Source organism: Wolffia australiana, chromosome 12, assembly GCF_029677425.1.
Source record: "Wolffia australiana isolate 7733 chromosome 12, ASM2967742v1".
NCBI classification, from domain to species: Eukaryota; Viridiplantae; Streptophyta; class Magnoliopsida; order Alismatales; family Araceae; genus Wolffia; species Wolffia australiana.
The window spans coordinates 5,425,245-5,444,500 of record NC_135846.1 but is presented as its reverse complement, the minus strand read 5'-3'; the positions used below and the strand labels follow the sequence as shown (position 1 = coordinate 5,444,500).

Below are 19,256 nucleotides of genomic sequence, written 5' to 3'. Positions count from 1 at the left end.
AAGGTTACCGTTGCTACCACCCTCCGTCTCGGAGATTTTTCATCTCGGCAAACGTCACCTTTGCCGAGCATGAGTCTTACTTCGGTGATTCTACCTCGCCACGCCTTCCGCTGGTTGAGGCGTCTTCGACTCCTTCCTTGGAACCCTTTCCGTTTGTGGGACCCATTCCTCCACCGTCGCCGTCCCCAGCCACCTTCTCTCCCTTGCCTTCTACCGTCTCACCTCCCGGTGCACCGTATCCTCCCCCTAGTGCCCCTCCTAACCCCGGGCAGTCCACCTCTCACCCCGGGGAGCTACCTCCTACTCTTGGTGCACCATATCCTTCTCCTAGTGCACCATCTTCCCCCGGGGAGCCTCCCCCTAACCCCGGGGAGCTATCTTCTTCTCCCTCGTTTGCTTCCGCTCCTCCGTCGGACGATGCGTCACCCTCGTCTACTGATGATGATGATCAGTTGGGATGGCCTATCGCCCTTCGGAAAGGGGTTCGTCAGTGCGCTCGCACACCTCTCTACCCCTTATCTCACTATCTCTCTTTTGATCGGCTAAGCCCTTCCTACCGGTCCTTTCTTTCTCACATCGAGTCGCATCCCCTCCCTCGTCGCCTATCCGATGCTCTTGCTTCTCCTCCTTGGAATGCGGCGATGGATGAGGAGATGCAGTCCTTGCTCAAGAACCACACTTGGGAAGTCGTCCCACTTCCTCCTGGCAAGAGGGCGGTGGATTGCAAGTGGATTCATGCCAAGAAGCATCATGCTGATGGTACTCTCGAGCGCCTCAAGTCTCGACTTGTGGCTCGGGGGTTTACTCAGTTGTATGGCGTGGACTACTTCGAGACCTTCTCTCCTGTGGCGAAGATGGAAACAGTCCGTCTCCTCTTGGCGCTATGCTCATTCCGACTGGCCGATCGACAGTTCGATGTGAAGAATGCTTTTCTCCACGGTGACTTGACGGAGGAGGTGTACATGCAACCACCTCCGGTATACCCCTTGGCCCCCGGGCACCGCTTTGCCGGCTGCGGAAGTCTCTCTATGGACTGAAACAGTCACCGCGGATGTGGTTCGGTCGGTTCTCTTCGGTCATGAAGACCGAGGGCTACACTCAGAGCAATGGGGATGCCTCCCTATTCTTCCGTCACAGTTCCGCGGGTGTCTCCATCTTGGCCGTGTACGTCGACGACATCCTCATCACGGGGTCCGATTCTGCAGAGGCCGGCCGCCTCAGCTCTGCGTTGGCCAAGGAGTTCGAAATCAAAGCCCTCGGGCCTCTTCGCTACTTCCTCGGCCTTGAGGTGGCCTACTCCCCCCGGGGGATCTTTGTGTCACAGCAGAAGTATGCCGTTGACCTACTGGCCTTGACCGGAATGACTGAGTGTGCACCAGTTACTACTCCCATCGACCCTAACGTCAAGTTGGGTAAGGGGGAGGACTCAGCACCGGTGAACGCATATCAGTACCAGCATGTGGTGGGGAAACTCCTGTACTTGACCCACACCCGCCCCGACATCAGTTCCGCCGTCAACCTCCTCAGTCAGTTCATGCACTCTCCGTGGGAGATCCATCGTCAGGCGGCCAACCGGGTACTTGCGTACCTAAATTGCTGCCCCGGGAAGGGCTTGTTCTTTCCTCGGAGTATGGAGCGGACCGTGAAGGTGTACACGGATGCGGACTTTGCCGGCTCAGTTGTGGACTGTCGTTCCACCACGGGGTACTGCACTTTTGTCTTCGGCAGTCTTGTCAGTTGGAAGAGCAGCAAGCAGGACAAAGTGTCCCGCTCCAGTGCTGAAGCCGAATACCGGGCACTTGCCGATGGGGCCTCTGAAGGCCAGTGGATATACGGAATTCTCCATGACCTTCGTGTGGAGTATTCCGGCCCGATCCACTTCTACTGCGACAACAAGTCGGCAATCGCCTTGGCAAAGAACCCTGGCCAACAGGGACGGATCAAGCATATGGAACTCCACCGCTACTTCTTCAAGGAGCGCGTGGACGAGGGCATCTTTGACTTGGAATTTGTTCCATCCGCTGATCAAGCTGCTGATGTCCTTACCAAAGGACTATCTCGACCTCTCCTGCAACGTGCAGTGTCCAAGCTCGGCATGGATGACATCCATACTTCGCTTGCGGGGGGGTGTTAGTGAGATAGTCAGCCTTATGGGCTAATGGGCCCTATTCTATAAGCCCATTAGCCCTCTTATCATTCTCTCTCTCCTAGGGTATATGTATACCCAGCCATGTACTCTATTGAGTTATGTCATTATCTTCTTCCTTCCTCTCTTGACAAAACCTTCGACCTAGTCCTTTGCCTGGCGAGCATCCACGCAGGTCATTGTCCGCTTCCTGGCGAGCATCCAGGCAGACACCCTAACTTTTAAAGGTATCCTTTGCCTCCAAATTGAGTGACATGCCCCTAAGATGATTGGGTCCTCATTGTGGTGTGTTCTCAACCTCTGGTATACTCCTCGACTGGAGAACGGGCCTGATGCCCACGCCCACCCATCTGTCATCCCCTCCATTGGCCTCCAGTGGCTCAGTGTTTGCTGAAGGCTTAGGAAATCCTCCACCCTCTGATTAGATAAGATGGCCGCAAAAAGTGGACACCACACACCATCCCAACACTCTTCCACCAACGCTTGCCGATGAGGGGCTAGGGCATACAGACGAGGGAACAGGTCACGGAATCGTCCATGCGACGCCCAATTATCCATCCAAAACCTAAAGCCGGAAAAACTCCCTGACCAAGGGAAACACCTTCCTCATCCCTCTCCGAAAAGCCTACTCCCCCCTCACCTTGTTCATCAAATTCTCCCAACCCAAATAAGAGCCGTATCTGTCCCTCACTACATCTTTAATCAAGTCATCCTCCGGTCCCACGATCCGTCTAACCCATTTCGTCAGTAGAGCCACATTCAGTGTATCTATGTCAGATAATCCAAGTCCACCCTGTTTAGTTGACGTGCATATGTCATTCCATGAAACAAGCGCCAGGCCACGCCCTTCCCCTGCATTTGCCCCCTTCCAAAAGAATCTCCGCATAATGAATGACATCTAATACCAAAAGAATGATTATTTCCCAATAAGAGGAGCAAATTTATAGTAAATACACAAAATATCTTATGTTATAGTGCCATTGTATAGTATTAAGGTAATTGAGCATTTCACGCAAATACCTCAATTTAGCAATGACAAAACACTTGTACATTAACAAAAGAAACAGCGATGGACAAGTTGTTGAAAACATAACCTGCATTTCAGGACCCAAATTATCATAAACGGTTGAGGTTAAACTTCGTAAAACTGTTATGCACGGTTGTACAACAACAGGATCTTCATGCAATTTTCCATCAACCTAAGGGGAAAAAACATCATCAGAAAGAAAAAGTAGAGAGAACAGATATAGGTTTAGAGCCACTAAAAGATGTCGACAATCTAAAAAATCATACCGTTAAAGCTTCTAACACGCCACGTGTAATGTCTGAATTTGGACCATCTAGCCCATTTGACATAAGAGATATCTACAGAGATAGACAACAGTAAGCGGATGGCATAAAGTTAATGCCACAAGCAGGAACTTTTAAATGCTGGATATTCACCTCCAACAGATGGCATAAAGTTTGAATATCAGTGTCAGATACTTCCGCACGAGATTGAGGCTCCATCCCAATGCAATGTAGCTTGCGCTTACTTAAAAGGTCATCAAGTACTGATTGTATTTCCTTGATCTTCATCATTGAACTTCCCAAACGTTTGAACAAGGCCAGAATTCGAAACTGTGGAGAAAAAAGAGTGGTTTCTTTAATAACGAGATTAGTCAAAACCTAAATGTTTTTGTAAGAGGAAAGAAAGGTAATGTGAGCACAGAAACGTGCAAGAAAATAGTAGAATAATCGCTCACCCGCCCGAAAGAGCAGAGCCTAAGGCTTGATTTTAAAAGGAACGCCAAAATGTTTTCTTTCGACTCTTGATCAAGCCTGAAAAAAATCAGATCTTCAAATTATAAGAAATGAAGCAGAGACAATACTTCGATGGAAATTAAAGAAAATGAACGTGGCACAACTAATGTCTAGCTAAAGTATTTTAATCAATAGATACCTTAACCAATGAACAATTGACGTAAAAAGGAAAACAAGCGAGGGGAGAGAGAGAAGTGGGTAGGGCTAAAGAGGGATGGTCAATTAACACCACTAGCCTCTTGTGACCTAGAACATAAAGGTCTTATGCACCAATAATGGCGCCTATAATCGTACACAATGAGAGACACACTGCTTCAGCCAGGTTGAACGGAAAATATTCGCACATAAATGAAATTTTGAAAGAAGATGAGAGCTGAGACAACTAACATTGATCGGAAATACACTGAAAGATAACGTAAATTTTAATTTTCAATAGAAAAATCAAAGAAAAAGCATTGTTGTAGATGAGACAAAATGCTAAGATAATTACAGCAACGAATTGTAATTTGGTATACCGTATTAAAAAGGTTCTAATGTAGTCGCAAAAAATAAAAAGAATGAGTACAATTAAACCATGTGTAAAAATCACGCATAGAAAGAGAATAAGGTTCCTGAAAGAATCGCTCATTAAACACTGAAAAAAATAAAAATGAAGCATAGTTTAATAAATAAGAATAAATAAATTAGATAACCAAATGAATGATTCCGATTTATTCCAAACTTAAATCACGGCAGCAACAATATGGGGACTAAATTGATCATTCATGAACTCCGATTCATGTCAAATCATAATGCAAAGCAACGTAAGAACCAAGTGAGAGCAGTCTCAGAATTTTCAATGGATTCGATTCCTCAAGACATGAAACAGGAAGAGCTATCCAACATAAAACAAATCAAAATAACAAAGACCGCGACAGGTAAAATCATTCGCGATATAATCTAATGAAGCCTATGAAGCAAAAAGCCAACAACTGAAAGTCAAGGTGAGTTAAATGACAACATTCAAACAATTCCAGTATACAGTAACTTAGTTGGATAAAAAGTGCATTACATAGATAACAGTATTATATAACTAACTGAATGACGTCACATTGTTACATATCTCTAGATATTATAATCTCCTTAAGTAACCTCATTTACAAGGGTTCGTCGTTAGAGCGCAGATATGTTGCATTACTAGCAGTCAACATCTGAATTTGTTATAGTGCCCCCACTGACATCAAAAAGAAAACTAAAATTTAAGCAAAAGCTAAGGGTGCAGGTCAGACCTCTTATCAACGTCTTCGGAGACCAGAAGCCTTTGAGATGGAACAAGAATGGACGTCAGAAATGACGACAGATAGTTGGCATCAGATAAAATCAGGATCTTCTGGCTAATCAGCAATGCGAGAAATTCAAACAAACAAGATGCTGGTACTTGGTCATATCCTACGAGTACAACGATATTATTTATTATTACACAAATCATTGGTCCAAAGAATAGAATGAACATGAAGAAAAAAGAATACCATTCATCCCAGTGGTAGCATCAAACAGTTGATGTAGCTTGTGGAGTTCTTCAATGCATTCAACTGCAGCAGTTCTTACATCCTAAATGAAAGGGCGACATGCATTAGGGTAACAAACAATGCAACCTTTGATGCAGAAGTCAGAGAAACTGATAAGAATAAACCTTGTCTGGGGCTGAAAGCGGTATAAGAAGAGAAGGAAGACAAGACACCAGCTGCGCTCTAGAATCGTCGCTTGTATTATGCATTGAAGATGAAGAACAAAGTGATCTAAAGATCACCAGACTTCGGAGTCGAACGTTAACAGGATAACCTGGAAACATAAGAAAACTTTCAGATCATGGTCCAGCAATAAAATGATAGATAAAAAGCCATATGAGATTGGTTCTCGAAAAAGAATAATTCGAAATAAAAACTATGAATAATTCAGACCTTCAGAGGTAAAAAATTCAGAAATGAATTCAGCAGGTGAGGCACAACACTTCATCACGAGAAACAGGAGATGCTCCTTGAAAGCTAGCGACGTTGAAAGGAATACAAAGAGATCTCTAAGCGTGTGGCGCCACTCATCAGTAGTCGCCTATACATAAGCCACGATAAGTCCCTTAAAAGGTTACAAAAGGTTGAAAACAAGAAAGAGCACAGACCGCGTGATTTCTTCCAGAAGAAACAGAAAATGACTTCAATAAACTCCAGTATACACACAACAGGATATCCTCATTTGCCACCTCAGCAACTGAGACTGTTTCCACCGTGAACTGATTGCAAAGTGTGTCCAGCTTCTGAGCAGACAGCTGTCAACAGACGAAAAAGTAAAATTATCAAGTCTTGTCAGCTCCCGAAATAAAGATTAACAAAACGAAATTGTTTAATTATCACCTCTTTTGAAGCTAATGCACGATTCTGAGCTATCAAATTCGACCACTCCAGCTTCAGTGCAGGGTGACTAACGGTATGTAGCCTCCTGAGACTCGGAGTATCTACCAAAAAAAAAAAAGTTTATACATGAGAAAAATATACAGCGTTCAAGAAGGAAAAGAGTAACAGAACAAAGTTTTTCCAGCCAAGGAAGTTTGCCACTTGTACAATATTTCAAGAAAAATAAGAACTATTTTCAAGTATTTTTCACACGGAATATTTCCCAGGGCCCGAAAGAATGAAAGCTTTCTATTAGCAAGAAAAGGAGCACGTCTCACCAAAGAGACCTCGTTGATGGAATAATCAACAGTATTTCCTAAAGTAACCTAGCACTGAGGGTGACAGAATTTTTTTTTTGAAAGAAAGGGTGATAGAATTACGATAAATTAAAATGAAAGAATTATCACGGATTTGATAGAGATTTAAGGATCCTCTTTCCAAACGAAAGAAACAAAAGTAAACTAGGACATGGATAAGGGGTTGAGTAAGGATACCAAAGATGAAATCCTAGTGCCCTAATATAGATATCCTAGCTTAAAAAACGTGATATTTCAGTCTCTAATTAGTGCCCAAGAAACATTTCCCGATATCCTTCCACAAAGACCAAACTACAATTCCCAAAGTCCTCAAATCTTGGGGAAAGTTTGTAAAATCTTGGCAAATATGTTTCCCAGGAAATTTGGCGAATGTCAGGAGAAATGACAGAAGAAGAGGCATCAATTATTATGTCTTAAATAAGGATTTGAATTACAGAAGCGTTCGAATGATTACTCAATTTAAAAAAAATTCATATAACGGGAATATCATAGAGGGAATAATGCACATGATTCCATAGAAGCATAAGAGACAAAATAAATTCAATATGAATCTAACCGAATTGTGAACACTAGCTAAATTGATAAGGCCCAAAATAATGAAATATAAAAACTTTGAAACAGGTATCATAATTGTTGAAGATATGGGCTAAATACTCTAAATGGTCCAAGTTAAGGAAGAAAGTTATCGGGCCCTCTTTAAGCCCTTATTGGGCGTTATCAGGCCCGTTAACTACGGTTAGCGGCAAGTCAAACTAGCCATTAACTAGCCGTTAGAAAACTAGCTGTTAGAGGGCTAGTATAAAAGTGATATGTATGTTGTTGTAAACATGATCTTTTGGCTAATAAATTTATTTTTTCTTCTTCTTCTGCTCCATTCTGTTCAATAATAATCAAGTGTGATCAACATGCTATCAGAGCAGGAGTGATCGCAAGCTTACCTCGTCATCTTGTGAAGCCTAAGGTCATCCTACGGGAGGATCTCTTCGTCTATACACCAGAGCTTTCTTCAACAATATTATCCAGGCTAAGGTCATCCTATTGGAAGATCTTTTTTGAAATATTACGGCCGACAACTTGCCAAAGCTCCCGGCCTCAGTAGGGTCATCCATACTGTCATGAAATCAGCTAGTCATTCCTGACCAATGGCTGACCCATCTCCCTGTATTAGCCAAGTGCAATATTTTTAATGGCAGTAATCTCCTACTCTGGGAGAGAACTATTCAAGCAGCATTAAAGCCTTGCAAGCTCATCCATCATCTGACTGAAAACTGTCCAGGTGAATCTCATCTGGGTTATCAGAAGTGGATCACGGAGGATGAATTTGTCTTTGGGTGGTTACTTGATTCTATTTCCTCTGAGCAGCTAACTAGATATTCTTCTTATGAAACATCTAGAACACTATGGAGGCCATTCATCGAAATCATTCTAAGAAGAATAAAAAAACCATGATTATTAATCTTATTATTCAGTCCTATACACTCAAGCAAGGAGATATGAATGTTCTAAAATATTTAAATAAACCGAGGGATATTCATAATGAACTGGACTACTGTCGACCACCCTCCACTGATCCAGTGGCAAGGGCACATGAGGCTACTAATTGCCTATGCCAATTCCTATAAGGTCTTAGGCCCGAGTGTGAAATGATTAGAAGTCAGCTTTACAATAGAGAAGAAGAACCTACATTTGATGAAGCTGTAACAAAGGTCATGCAGGAGGAAAGTCGTCTAAACTCTGTCAAACGAGCTATTGAAAGCACAGCATATGTAACAAAAAATCAGAACCAACAGAAAGCTGATTTAGAAAGGCCAAGCAAGGAAGACATTGTACGCAACTACTGTAAAAAGAGGGGACATATAAAGGATAAGTGCTGGAAACTTCATGGGAAACCTGCACATATTGCTCGAGCTCATGTGGCACAACAAGAAGAAGGCAATGCCAGCAATGATCTTCTTTCAGCACAAGGCTTCCAGAAGATGATGCAAGAGCTGCAGAATCTCAAATCCTTAAATCAATTCTGGAACAGTTATTGGATCAACTTCAATGGCCAATTCTGGTAAAAATGAAATACTTGATAACAGTGCTACTCACTAAGGATCCATCTAATGCATGGATCCTAGATTCTGGTGCAACTGATCATATGTCATCAAAGAAGAATTTCTTTATAACATATGAAGAAGTTGACCCTGGTAAGTATGTTCAAACAGCTGATGGCACACTACTACCTATAGTTGGTATTGGAAGTTTGAACATCAAGCCTATTGGATAATTAAGAAATGTGTTACATGTTCCAAGATTGTTCGTAAGTCTAGTGTCAGTACAACAACTTGCATAATGTAGGGAGTTTAATGTTCTATTCGATAACCTTGATGCCTATTTGTATCACAAGGAACTCGGGTTGAAGACTTGACTAGTTAAGGTTCACCAGGGACTTTACTACTTACCCTGGCAGAACTCAAGATCTCTACCAGGAGATGAACCAAAGGTGGCCACCGTGAAGATATCACCTGAAGAAACGATTGTAGAGAGTCATCAAAGGATGGGCCATCCCTCCTACCACCTATCTAAACATATGTACCCAAACTTGTTTAAGGATGTTTGGTTGAAAGACTGACTTGTGAAGCTTGTCAATTAGGGAAATTTAAGAGAGGGACCTACCCTCAAAGTAATACTCGAATGGAAAGACCTTTTCAGATCATCCATTGTGATGTCTGGGGACCATCTCCCCAAACAGACATACTAGGACACCGATACTTCCTGGTATGTACGGATGACTATAGTAGATATAGTAGGATTTTCCTACAAAAACATAAGCATGAAGACACTAGAAATCGTAAGGGATTATGTAGTCACATTAAGAGACAGTTTAGTGATCCAGTCCAAGGACTACGAACAGATAATGCCAAAGACTTTCTTAACCATGAACTCATGGAATTTTTCATTTCAGAAGGAATACGACATGAGACCTCATGTCCATACACTCCACAACAAAATGGAGCAGCTGAAAGGAAAATAGGAGACATTGTGGACAAAGGAAGAACACTTTTGATTCAAGGAAATGTTCCTACAAATTTATGAGGTTTTGCAATCATGACCTCTGCACATCTTATAAATTGACTTCCCTCTTGTTGTCATGGTTTTAAAAGTCCCCTTGAATTGCTTGAATCATATTATCCAAGTGTGAGACTGAAAAGTGGATTACCTCCAAAAATATTCGGTTGTGTTGGCTATGTGTATAATCATACACACAAACAAAATAAGTGGTCTACAAAAGGATTGAAATGTGTCTTTGTGGGCTACTCTGTTACACAAAAGGGGTATAAGTTTTATCATCCTTCACCCATAAGTACATAGAAACCAAGGATGGTGTCTTTGATGAAAGGTCATTTTACTATAAACCAAAAGGTACTGAATCACATCGAGACATATCCTCTATACTCAACAGTGGGAATGTAAGTATTGCACGCCATGAATCTGATCTTGAACTTGAACAAGCCTTAGGAAGGTATAAGGTAGTCGAGAATGAAATGGAAAAAATCCCTCAGGATAATTTGCGGCGAATAGAACAGAGAATTGAATCTGGAACAAAGGACGTGGCTGACAAAACCGGAGAATCAGCTCAGATTATACCATATCCTAAATATTATCAAAGAAAGAAAAAGGATCAACAAACTGAAGCCATGGATTTGTGTGAAGGGGGAGAACTATTCAATGAAGGGGGGAGTAATAACTAGTGAAAGAACAGCTGACTCTGAAGGTGAAGGAAATCATTGGCCAATTTCTCGAAGGAAGGGTACTAGAAAGTGTGTAAAATTCCCCTTGTATCCAATGACAAATTATCTAAATTATCAGAAGGTCTCACCCAAATACCAAGTAATTCTGACAAAAATTCAAGATGTAGCTATTCCCAAATCTCCACAGGAAGCTATGAAGAATACCAGTTGGAAGGAAGCAATGGATGAGGAGATGAGGGCTTTACTACAGAATAATACCTGGGAAATTGTTGATCGACCAAAGGATAAGAAGTATGTAGGTTGTAGATGGGTCTACACTATAAAGTGCAAATCAGATGGAAGCTTAGACAGATATAAAGCACGACTAGTAGCTAGAGGGTAAACTCAGACATATGGAATTGACTATCAAAAAACAATTGCTCCAGTTGCTAAGATTAATACCATTAGAATTCTAATATCCTTAGCAGTTTTTTTTTTGAAGAAAATATGGAAGGCCACCCGGAACCGGTGACCAACCTGCTATCATTAAATTGTAAATGTTTTGTACAAACAATGTACAAACCCGACCAAAAAAGGACTATCCTCCCCTTCCAACCCAAAAATACACGAGTGCCTCTATGGCATGAATAACGTCCACTACCGAAGCTGCCTTTCCTTTAAACACCACTTCATTCTGATGTAGCCATATCGCCCAGAGCACTGCGAGTAGCCGCCACCATTCCACTCTGCTTCTGTGTCTTCCTTCTATGACTAAAGTCCAAAAGGCCTCATCCGAGGAGACATTCACCTCCGGTACCTGTTGCGATGCCCAGACTCTCTGGACAAAGTGACACGTGAAGAATAGGTGTGAGCAGTCCTCATCCCCCCTAGCGCACATAGGACAGTCAACGGGATCCATGGGGGCCCATCTCCGCCGATAGACCCATGTGATCAGCCTCTGCCTCCGCAATAACCAGCTGAAAAGTCGCACTTCCAGTGGAACTTTGAGCTTCATCAACCTGTGGCATGCCCTATTGATGGTCACGTCGTCCCTCGCTTCTCGTCTAATCTTCAAATATGCTTCTTTCACTGAGAAAGACGACCCCCACCAAGTCCAACCGTCTCCACTTTCAGTTGAGGGGCTGAGTGGTAGAAGTGACTCTTGCATCCCCAAAAACTCCGCAAAACGTGGCTCTGATAAAGCTCTTGTCAATATAGGGACCCAAGCCTCGTCCCAACACTCACTGACTTTGGCCTCTGGGTGTCTCGCTAGTGCAAATAGTCTTGGGAACTTTTACTTCATGGTGCCTTGGTTAGACCAATTATCAGTCCAAAAATGGAACCTTCCCCATCCCCCAATTTGGGCTCAAAGAACTCCCGCACGTGAGGTATCGCTTGGCGTAGACCGCTCCACAAGGGGATTCTCCCCGGACACGAGCCCAACGCCTCTCCCAACCTATCTCAGAGCCATATCTATCTCTCAGGACATTGAAAACTAGGTCCTCTGTTGACTTAATAATCCGTTCCACCCATTTGGCCAACAACGCCAGATTCATTGATTCCAGATGAAGGATCCCCAGCAGTTAATTTAGACTGGCCATTAAATCAATATGACATTAAAAATGCCTTTTTACATGGAGATTTAAAGGAGGAGATCTACATGGATATTTCCCCAAGATATGAAAATCAATAAAACAAAGGAAAAGTATGTAGACTTCAAACGGCCTTATACGGGCTAAAACAATCACCTAGGGCATGGTTTGGGAGATTTACCCAAACCATGAAGGTGTTGGGATATAACCAATGTAATGGGAAGCACACTATGTTTTTCAAACATTATTCAAAGGATTTATTAACTATTATGATAGTACATGTAGATGATATTATAATTACTGGGAATACCTTGAGGAAATAAAAATCCTTGAAGACCATTTGAGTAGAAATTTTCAAGTTAAAATTTTAGGACCCTAAAAGTATTTCCAGGACATAGAGTTTGCAAGATCGAGTGAGGGCATCTTGATGACACAACAAAAGTATATACTTGATCTCTTGGATGAAACGAAACATATAAACTGTCATAGAAATGAGACACAGATTGAAGTGAATCATAGGTTAACTCTAAATGAGTGCAGCTTGAAAATGAGAGTTTCTAGGTGAGTGCATAAATTGACTTCAAACATTTACAGCATAACATATATCCGGTCGTGTGTGCGACAAATATAGCAGTTTTCCTATCAGACTCTGATATGAGTTAATTTCCACTTAAAGGGAACACCAGGACTGATCATTGCCCTCAGAAGAACAGGTAAGAGTGATCATTGATCTTATTTTATACACTGATTCTTACTTTGCTGGTTCTCGTCTTGACTATAGGTCAACTGCGGGGTATTGCACAATGCTAGGAGGGAACTTAGTTACCTGGAGGAGCAAGACGCAAAGTGTGGTATCAAAATCCAGTACTGAAGATGAGTTTCGGGCCATGTCAAAAGGAATTGATGAAGCAATATGGATCAAGAATTTAATGGAAGACTTGAAAATTACATTCTTTAGACCAATCATCATCCGCTGCGACAATAAATCAGCTACCAGTATAGCTCAAGATCCAGTTGAACATGATAGGATGAAGCATGTGAATATTGACAGATTCTATATACAAGATCATTTGGAACAAGGAAACTTGAAGACGGAGTATGTGAATTCTGAAGAACAATGTGCAGACATCTTCACCAAGGGCTTACCCATCAAACGAACTCAATATCTAAGATCCAAGCTTGGAATGATGAATATACATTCCTGCACTTGAGGGGGGTGTTGAAGATATGGGCTAATTACTCTAAATGATCCAAGCTAAGGAAGAAAGTTATTGGGCCCTCTTTAAGCCCTTATCAGGCTCTATCAGGCCCATTAACTACGGCTAACGGCTAGTCAAACAAGCCGTTAACTAGCCATTAGAAAACTAGCCATTAGAGGGCTAGTATAAAAGTGATATGTATGTTGTTGTAAACTTGATCTTTTGGCTAATAAAATTTACTTCTTCTTCTGCTCCATTTTGCTCAATAATCATCAAGTGTGATCAACAATAATTATCTGCCTTTCCTCCAATCTTATCCAACTAGCCCAGCCCTTTCTTGTTTTCCTTTGGTTAGCCCTTTATTCAAAAAAGTTAGACTATTCAATCAATCAGACGTTGCATCACAAGACCATCTAACAAGACACATGACTAGTAATAAGATAACATTTTATCATATCACCATATATATAGCGCAATTAGTGTGTACTAAACGCACTAAGTTATTTCACAACCAGATCAACAAAAAAAAGACGCATCCATTCAGAGACTATCAGTCTGAAATAAAACAATAACAAGTTATAAACCTATTTGAAGTTTACAAAAGATGTTAAGGTCGAATAAAATTTTAACTGAAAAGTATACCCATACCCTCATTGCAGATCAATGTAGCCCGCAGGAGAAGGGACAAAAACAACTTCTTCGACTGTGGAAAGCTGTAACAACAATCCTTGAGCCATTTGATGTGAGACTCAGGATTCCTCAGCAACGTAGCTGCCAATGCTCCAACCATAGTCCAGTTGGTGGAAATAATGTCTGCAGGTTCAATTGCCTGCATTGTTCTCTGCTCTCAGGACTAATAAAAATGAACCCAAAAACTGGAGAGCATATGGCTGTTCGAAGATGTACTTCTCATAAAAGAAGAAAATCATACGCTTAATATACAGTTCCAAATACTACATACACCAGAATATGGTGGATATATGTAACTAAAAATGCGTTAACGTCCCAGACCTATCAAACAATTTATTGGAAATCATTTCTCCCCTCTCCACCATTCTTTCAAATAGATGCCTCCAAGCGATACGTTAAGACTGAAGAAATTTAAGGGGAAGGTAGAATGGTAAAGGAAGCAAGAAAGATGGAGAAATACGATGGTAACCTTAAGGACGTCCGGATGGGGAAATCTTCAAATTCACCACGGCAGAATACAGCTCAATCACTCCAAGAAGAACCTCAACCAATCATTCATCAAACGTAGCCTAAGATGCCTTAACAAGAGAGTTATTCCAGAATGTGTTATTTTCCTGCCTAAGACAGTTGTTGAATGACTCTCCCCAGGGTTCTTATTGCGTTGTTTACACCTACTCTAGGTCAATGACAATGAGGCCTTCCTGCTAGATCCATAGTGATGACTTACTTTCTTCTTTCTTTTCACTCTCTTCCCAATTCACTCTCTTACAGCAACTCTGGTTCTTTTGCCACCTCCTTTCTACACCATTAAGTCTTCATGATTTCATTCACCAGTAAATTGCTACTATGCAAGCAACAGACAAATAGAACCTCGATGGTGGAAAGAAGCGGATGACATGTTTTTCTAGTCCCAAATAATTAAAGAGAGATTTATTGCATCAAATATTCTCAAAAAAAATAATTAACCAGAATGGGCTTTGCAACACTTCGCAGAAGATTTGGGTTGAAACACAATCAGCTGGACTCCATGTCTATTCTAGAACCTAGTTTCTATTCAAATTTATTGAATACTTATTCACACTGTAATAAAAGCCGGAAATCCAAAGATCACAAAAAAACAACGATTCAACAGAAGCAGCAAAGTTGAAAAGATAATTCACCTTTACTTCCCCAACGATAGGTAAACTGAAGGAAATAAAACTATCTGAATAAAATTTCCAGTTGAGATCCTTTGCTAACTCCAGCGCCTTCAAATTAGCTTTCCAAGTCTGTCGTTCAGGATTAAAGATTTAAATACCGAACTGTTGCCATTACTATTAGAAAATAAAGAAATCAAACAAAACGAAGGTACCTTTGGCAGAATGAGAAGGAAAGGGAAAATCAATGAAGCAATTTCCCTACCACCAGAAATCTCAAGGAAACGAATATTCAAATGCATAAAGTCCATGCATGACAAAGCAACTTCAGATGCCTTGTAAATAGTGTCCACACATCCTGAATGAAAATCCAAAAAGAATAAAATGAGATAAAAATATTATACTTGTGTAACCAAACCCATAAGAAATATAAATGGCATAACAAGAATGAAATGTTATCAAACAGGGGGCTTTACAAAACTAAAGAAATTATCACGATTGGAGCAATGCACTCCAAACCCTGTCTGAAAGGTGGAGAGGAAAAGGAAAGAAATTTTCCACATCTGCCCCTTGGGTATCCCGTACATAAAATGATACGACAATGGGCTACACATTAGTGGGCAAATCATAACCGGCCCTATATAAGGAAAATATAAGAACACACAACCCCATAACGAGACATAAGAAGAACATAAAACAGAAGTCCGCTTCAGCTAATAAAAATAGTAATAATTCTTCAATAAATTCTTATCAACACACATGATCAAATAAAACTGAAGTCAAACTACGAAATGCAAAGGTACAGAGAAATAGTATCAATGGATAAGAAAAAAGAGTGGCATCAGTTATGAATCATTAGCAACCGTCCTCAGGAATTGCCTACTTTTACAAAAGAATTCAGCTTTTAATGTCATTAAAAAATGAAAAAGACTATGGGTGACATAATTAAGATGTGTCATTACAGAATTAGCGTCGATAGAGATAAACATTAAGTTAATTATGTGACTAAATTACATGAAAATGTCAGCAGGTGCTTTCCGTAGTTTCTTTCTTTTTCTAAATGCTCTAATGAGATCTGTTTAAACCGGTTCCATCATGTCTCGTCCTCCAGGACACAGGCCAATGTAACCAAGTAAATGGCAAGGAAGTATTATTTTCCTTGTCTCTTCTTGTTGGCGGTTAGGATTATGACAGGTGTCTCCCAAGAGAAGCAGGAAGAACAACCGTCAAGATTTTAAGCATACGCTACAGAATAGTCACAGGATTAACATCGTTACATTAACTAAAAATATCGGAAAAATAGCTGATAAAGCACTTTTTGACGTTTGCCTAGAACTATGAAGTCGAAATCAATCGCAGAAACTGCCTTGAACTACCAAGCATTCGATTCAGAGAAGTTTATGTGATAGGCTCCTCGTACACTCATCCGATATTCTATAGAATTCCAAACTTGCAACAAGGATTCTCTGTGAACAGTAGAGAAGGACTGAAGTTCGAAAGACGAGAAAGATAGGGTAGGGCATGGCTAGGGAGGAGGACGCCCAAGAGAGAGGGAGGGAGCGGGAGTCTCGTTGTCGATACGCCCGCCCGGAGCTCCTGGAGATGGCAAGGAAGGGGACGGGTTAAGGAAGCGAGAAGGAGAGCGAGAGAGAAAAGGGCGTGTAGGAGAGTGTTAGATCATAAGGCCCAAAATAACCCATGTATTACCGGGCCCATGTTTTATAAATGGGCCCGAGCAGAGTGGAATATGACCGTTGAGTCCAACGGTCATATACCTCCAACGGTCAATTAGCATTCTCTAAAAGGGGAACATTGTGTAGCATTAGAGTGTGGTTTTTTGGTGAAAAAATAATATATGCATATTTCTTCTTTCCACAAAATCTACCATCTCGACAGTGAAGAAATTACATGGTATCAGAGCAGCGATCAAAGGCACACCAAAGGCGACAAGTTCCTTCTTCGGAATAGCATCTATTCTTTTCTTCTCGATTTCGGCATTTTTCGGCGACGATCTCGGCGCTCTTCGGCGACGACCTCGGCGACATCTGCTTTTCAGGTTCGAGGACATCCTCTTGCAGTTTCGGTGACGATTTCTGCTTGGCGACGATTCTCGACATTCGACCATTCTTATATTGCTCTTATTGGAGTTTTTTGACGATATCGGTGATTCCAGAAATTGGGATTTCGCGATATCTTGATTTCGTGAACTGTCACAATTTCCTTTCGGAGTTTTTTTTTTTATTCGCGATCCACGCGTCTCAGAAAGACTCTACACTTGGAGCAAGCTACAACTGGTGCAGAAGAAGAGAGGAGTTGGCCTTGGTTTGGGTTCTTCCTTCTTGAATCTGCACACAGCGACAGTATCTGATCAAAAGGTGTGTTCACTATCCGGGGAAGCTCCTCTCCAGTGAAGACTCGCTCCGTCAAATTATCAGCTCCTGGTTAAGGAGTATTCTGTCTCTTTGTGCTCCTTCCATTTATCTTCAGATGGGAAAGTCCAGGATGGCTGACAGGGATTCCGAGATCCCCCCCTCAGCCATTGTCAAAACGGCTGAAACACCTGCACAGCCAAGGTTATTTCTACCAGATCTGGATATCAAATATAATGGAATCAATGGGCAGAAGTGGATAACGTTAGTTCAGAAGCTATCTATCTGGGGAATCACCTAACCGAAGATGCTCCTTCGGAAGACGCCCCCAAACTTGAAAGAGTAATTTGGGAATCTGAAGAAGCTTCTATCACCAATTGGATGATCAAAAATATGGAACAAGATCAGGCAGACGACTATCTACTTATTGATTGTGTACGAGACTTATGGCAGGAAATTCAGAAATCGTGTGCGGAAACCCACAGTGATTATCGTGTCTATGACCTTCGAGAACAAGAGAAAGCATTGAAACAGGGAAATCTATCAATTTCTTCCTACTCTGCAAAATTAAAGGCCATATGGCGGGAGCTGGACCTTCTCTGGCCTACCGGCGACAAAAATTCGCCATCTTATCTCAGAGAAACCAAGTTCAGAACCCTCACTTTTTTGATGGGATTGAATTCAGAATATGAGAATCTTAGAAGTCAGTTGCTACACAGAGAGAGGTTTCCCACCTTAGCGGAAGCTATTTCTGAATTGCAAGGGGCAGAGCGGCGGAGGAAGCTTAACTCTAAGGATGGAGAGGTGTCTACTCCTGTCTCAGTGGCCCATTTGGCCAAGAAAGGGGAACCAAGGCACAATATAAATAATGCAGCCAAATCTTCTACTCAGCACCAGAAGTTCACTCCGCAGGAAGGTACTTCCTCAGAACTTACTTGTGGTTATTTCAGGAAACCAGGCCACCTAAAAAGGGACTGCAGAAAGTTAGCCTGGAAGGAAGAGCAGATCAGGAAAGGGACGTGGAATCCAGGGCAGCATAAGAAAGCCTATGTAGCAAGTGAAGGAGAGGAATTATCTGCTGCAAAGAAAGGGGAGGACGGAGGTGAAATTCAGACACTTATTCAGTCAGAAGTGAACAAGATTCTTCAGAAGTTTGGCTCTACTTCACTCGTACAGTCAGGTAAGAAATTTAGTTTCGCTACTGTTACTAATAATACACCTACCACTGTCTCTTGGATATTGGATTCTGGGGCGACAGACCATATGTCACCCCACAATGCTATTTAAAAATTATGAGCTAGAAACTAATAATCTCAGAGTTTTTACTGCCAATGGCGGAATATTAGAAGTGGCAGGAAGAGGATCAATTGAAATCAAAGGGAAATTACTAAAAGATGTTTTGCATGTGCCTGAATTGAAAGCAAATTTATTGTCCTTAATTCAGTTAGTAAATGATACTGGATGGCGATTTATCTTAGACTCAGATTCTTGCTTCCTATGTCTTAAGGAAACCGGACGGAGGATTTCATCTGTTAAGAGGAGGGGAGGTCTTCTCCTGCTAGATGGATTGGAGGAGGAAGAAAAGCAGAAAGCCACTTATACTGCCCAGAGTGAAGAACGGATCAATCTTCTGCATAGGAGACTAGGACACCCCTCATTCCACATTTTGAAACATTCCCATCCCAATTTGTTTAAGGGAATTATTTTTGATAATTTGCATTGTGAAAGTTGTCAATTTGCGAAACACAAACGATCTTCTTTTCCAGTTTCAGATCACAGAACTCAATCTGCATTTGATTGTATCCATAGTGATGTGTGGGGACCTTGTTCCACATTGGGACTATCTCATCACAAATGGTTTATTT

At 41.6% G+C, this 19,256-nt stretch overlaps 1 protein-coding gene across 1 annotated transcript in view; it reads right to left on the bottom strand.

The window, feature by feature from the left end:
- LOC144710632 (ARM repeat superfamily protein) overlaps positions 1 to 19,256 on the bottom strand; it is a 48,032-nt gene that overhangs the window by 13,389 nt on the left and 15,387 nt on the right. Inside the window, exons 14-26 of the mRNA XM_078584447.1 lie at positions 15,238 to 15,380; positions 15,047 to 15,154; positions 13,845 to 14,025; positions 6,337 to 6,437; positions 6,105 to 6,251; positions 5,890 to 6,037; positions 5,622 to 5,770; positions 5,458 to 5,539; positions 5,218 to 5,377; positions 3,892 to 3,967; positions 3,590 to 3,766; positions 3,440 to 3,511; positions 3,241 to 3,345 (exon numbers count right to left, since the gene is read on the bottom strand). Coding sequence (XP_078440573.1) covers positions 3,241 to 3,345; positions 3,440 to 3,511; positions 3,590 to 3,766; positions 3,892 to 3,967; positions 5,218 to 5,377; positions 5,458 to 5,539; positions 5,622 to 5,770; positions 5,890 to 6,037; positions 6,105 to 6,251; positions 6,337 to 6,437; positions 13,845 to 14,025; positions 15,047 to 15,154; positions 15,238 to 15,380 — 1,649 coding nt within the window. The remainder of the gene's footprint in view (positions 1 to 3,240; positions 3,346 to 3,439; positions 3,512 to 3,589; positions 3,767 to 3,891; positions 3,968 to 5,217; positions 5,378 to 5,457; positions 5,540 to 5,621; positions 5,771 to 5,889; positions 6,038 to 6,104; positions 6,252 to 6,336; positions 6,438 to 13,844; positions 14,026 to 15,046; positions 15,155 to 15,237; positions 15,381 to 19,256) is intronic.